Source organism: Crocuta crocuta, unplaced genomic scaffold, assembly GCF_008692635.1.
Source record: "Crocuta crocuta isolate KB4526 unplaced genomic scaffold, BGI_CrCroc_1.0 scaffold249, whole genome shotgun sequence".
Classification (NCBI taxonomy): domain Eukaryota; kingdom Metazoa; phylum Chordata; class Mammalia; order Carnivora; family Hyaenidae; genus Crocuta; species Crocuta crocuta.
This window is the reverse complement of record NW_027533262.1, coordinates 440,795-444,668: the sequence shown is the minus strand read 5'-3', so window position 1 is coordinate 444,668 and position 3,874 is coordinate 440,795. Positions and strand designations below refer to the sequence as shown.

The window sequence follows — 3,874 nt, the reverse complement described above, 5'->3', positions numbered from 1 at the left end:
ATTGTACCAAACATAATACATCTCTTCTGTGAGTTTGAAGGCTTGGGAAACATTTAAAGGGTAAGCTAAACACCCCTGGGCAGTTTATCTTATACATCTGGCACTTGACACAGCAGACACATTTGAGTTGAAGTGACCTACAAAAATGTAAGGGCATTATTTTGCAGGGAGAGCTACCCTTCATTAAGTTCTTTTTTTTCCTGGTCTATTTGTCAAAAGTGAGATGTATTTCTAGTTCATACCTGTGGGAATTCTCCATTTGTATCTCTTTTCAATTACTTCGGTGTTTATTAAAAAGTGGCTCTTCAGTAAGTTGGAATCTCTCACTGTCCTTTTAATTTGGTTTTCTGCTTGCTAATGCAGAATAGGAATTTGTCCTAAATTCCAGTACCAGTTGGAAGAGCTTTCAACATCCCTGCTGCAAAGCCTGTAACGAGGCTTGCTTGCTGCTTCTCTTTTGGTACCAAAACAATTACCATCAAGTGAAGACCCAGGACACATGGCTTGTTTATCCCCTTTCTTAGGCAAATATTTTCCATTGCTTTCTACAGGGCACTCACAGAGTTATTGTGAAATCCTTTATATCTCAGTCTAGATTTAAACATGCTAAAGGGAAGAATTAAACCAATAATGTGAATAATTTTAAGTTTATTTATTTATTTTGAGAGAGAGCAAGGAGGGAGAGTCTGGGACAGAGGATCTGAAGCAGGCTCTGTGCTGACAGCGAGCCTGATGTGGGGCTCGAACTCATGAACTGTGAGATTATGACCTGAGCTGAAGTCAGACATTTAACCGACTGAGCCACCTAGGGACCCCAACAATTTTAATTGATATGCAGATACTCATGGCTAAAGATCTTGGGTAAAAAATCTCTTTTGACTAGAATAATTGAGATCCTTAGTTTAGTTTTCCAGGATGTAGAAAAGAGTTTTATGGAGGACAGTTTTTTTTTTCAAGTAAGAGTTACCATTTTCAACGGATTTTTCCCCCTTTTTTTGCTTAATGAATAGAATAAGAACAAAGTAAAGACTTTTGATTTTGCCATGCAGATGGTTGTCTACCTAAGTCTCTGTTATAGCAGGTTGTTCGAATCAAAATATTTGGTCTGCCTTGGGCAGCTGAGAATCAGACTGTTTTTTAATGTGAAAAACAATAAGATTGTAAATTTATGCTAAAATGAAGAATGACTTTCAGTAATTGAAAAAAATGATAATTATGTACTAAGCCCTTCATATATTTTTCATTTGCTAATCCTCATAATAGTCTTATAAGTATATTCTTTTATTAATTCCAATGTGTTAATGATGAAAATGAGGTTTAATACATTTAAGAAACTATGCATGGTAACTGATAGAGGTAGAATTTGGACTTGGGCCATCTGATATTAGCTCCTTGCTGCTCAAAGTGTGGTCTTTGGACCAGCAACATTGGCATCACCTGGGAGCTTGCTAGGGATGAAGATCTTGGGCCCCAGCCCAGACCTACTGAATGAGAATCTGAAATAATATCTCTGGGTGATTTGAGAACTAGTGCTGTGGTCCTTATTCACTACCTTTAATATCCATAATATAACTTCCTTTTAATTTATTGTATTACATGTAAACACTATTGGTAGTGTTATTATGCAATATTAGTGAACTTGATTGTGGTTATTAGAAACATCGGTAATGTCTGCTTTGTAAAACAGAGTGCAGTGCAGGAACTTGTCTGTTGTGATTGTCACACTTGGTTGATATTACTTGGAAATATATTTTTAAGAGATCTCATTTGCCCCCAAATTTCCATTTTTTACACTGCTTAAATCACATATGTTTTAAAAGGCTGTGTTCTGATGTATTGTAAAAGAAGAAGATGAAGAAGAATAGCCCTTCAAATTCTCTGCGTAATTCTTCCATCTGTTGATCCTCTGTGTAGTGCCAGACTCATGTATGTTAGCTCCGGAAATACCCACAGGTTTCGATCGATATTTTTGTCACCATTTGACATGGAAATTTTAAGTTTAAGGTTTGATATGAAAACATACCTGATGTATTATAGGTGGCCAATTTGGTGCTTTTTATGATCAGAGAACTATGTTCATGTAGCATCATTTTCTTATCCTGGGATATGAATTTTATACTTTTGGAAAATGCTTTTGAGTTCTGACTTTGTGGTCATACTTAGTTGTTAGAATAATAGACATGATGATGACCCTGGTGATACATGCATGTGAGCATTTTCCGTTTTGAATTTCACAGCGCTGGGATATGAAGCTCCGCCATCTTGGACTCAATAAAACTGATTCAAGCACTAGTGATTCCACTCAGAGTCAGAAATCTGGCAAGAGCTCCAACCCCCGGCAAGCACGCAACTAAATCCTGAAATGCAGACAGAACACCAGTGGACTTCCTATTAAGACTTGCATTGCTGGACTAGCAAAGGAAAATTGCACTATTGCACGTCATACTCTATTTTTTTACCACAAAAATCATGTGGTAACTGATATTCCTTCTATTTTCTCTTTCGTGTTCTGTTTTCCTCTTCTCTTTTTTTTTTTTTTTTTTTTTGTGGTCTGAGTGCAGCTCCTTAAATGTATGTATTCTGTTTCACTAATCCTGGGAAGACTGTTCTTTGCAATAATAATAAATTAAACATGTTGATACCAGGGCGTTTTTGCTGGAGTAAATGTTAATTTGCTGTTCTGCACCCAGATTGGGAATGCAATATCAGATGCAAAGAGAGATTTCTGGTATACGCAGAGCGCTAGATAGGCTGTAAAACATAGTCTGCTCATCTAATTACAGGCTCATTTCCACATGCCTTTTGGGCATTCTCCTCATGCTTAAAAGTTCTGAATGTTTATAAAGGTAAAATGGCAGTTTGAAATCAGATGCCACACAGGCAAAGCAATCAAGCACCAGGAAGCATTTATGAGGAAACGACACACAAGATAAATTATTTGCGAGATTGGCAGGAAGCAAAATAAATAGTGCTAGGAGCTGAGGAAGGAACATTTTGCTGATTGAGAAGCACAGCTGAAACCAGTAGCTATTGGGAAGTTAACAGTAGCATTTTTCTTCTGGCAATACATTTGGTTTGTGAATATATTGATCAGCATTAGGGAAGTGAATTGTAACTAGACATCTGCTGTTATCAGTGTAGTTCTGTTAAGTTTGCTTCCCGTTAAACAAACCCATCGGTGTAAGTTTTTTTCATCTTTTAAAATAAATCTTGACTTGCTGCATTGACCAGGAAAAGAAAGCATGTATGCACGTGCACCAGGGTGTTATTTTTGAAAGACACATAGCTCTGTAAAACGCTATAGTTTGCAGCATGGTAAAATGTGCAAGGGTGTGCATGTGTGTTTGTGCACTCACACCCAAACTGGACTGAATTACAGGCGTGTACTTGTTCATTTGGATTTGTGCTGTTTAACACTCAGTAAAATATGCCTAATAAAAGGAATAACGGTTGTTAGGAGAGAGATTATTTTAATATTTTTATTTATTTTTGAAAGAGCACGCAGGCAAGGGAGGGACAGAGAGGAAGGCAGAGCATCCAAAGCAGGCTCTGTTCTGACGGCAAAGAGCCCTACACAAGGCTCTGACTCCTGAATCATGAGATCATGACCTGAGCTGAACTCTGACACTTAGCCAACTGAGCCACCCAGGTGCCCCAGGAGAGAGGTTATTCTGACTTTTAAACCAAGTGCACAATCTTGCTACCCAAGCTGCAGTGTTCCCAGAGACCTTGGGGAATAACTGATGCTCTTCCTTCCTTCCTCCGACAAGTTCTTCAGAGCTTGTGCCAATTACTTGGAAGTCTCATTCCCTTCAATTTACATGTTTGATATGAGTAGAGCTAAATTTCCAAGCTATGGTATGCTGAAAATAAA

The 3,874-nt window shown here is 37.9% G+C and overlaps 1 protein-coding gene across 1 annotated transcript in view; it reads left to right on the top strand.

Moving 5' to 3' along the window:
* FRZB (frizzled related protein) overlaps nucleotides 1-2,644 on the top strand; it is a 36,831-nt gene extending 34,187 nt beyond the window's left edge. Inside the window, exon 6 of the mRNA XM_077747555.1 lies at nucleotides 2,238-2,644. Coding sequence (XP_077603681.1) covers nucleotides 2,238-2,354 — 117 coding nt within the window. The 3' untranslated portion in view covers nucleotides 2,355-2,644. The remainder of the gene's footprint in view (nucleotides 1-2,237) is intronic.
* Nucleotides 2,645-3,874: the final 1,230 nt, after the last annotated feature.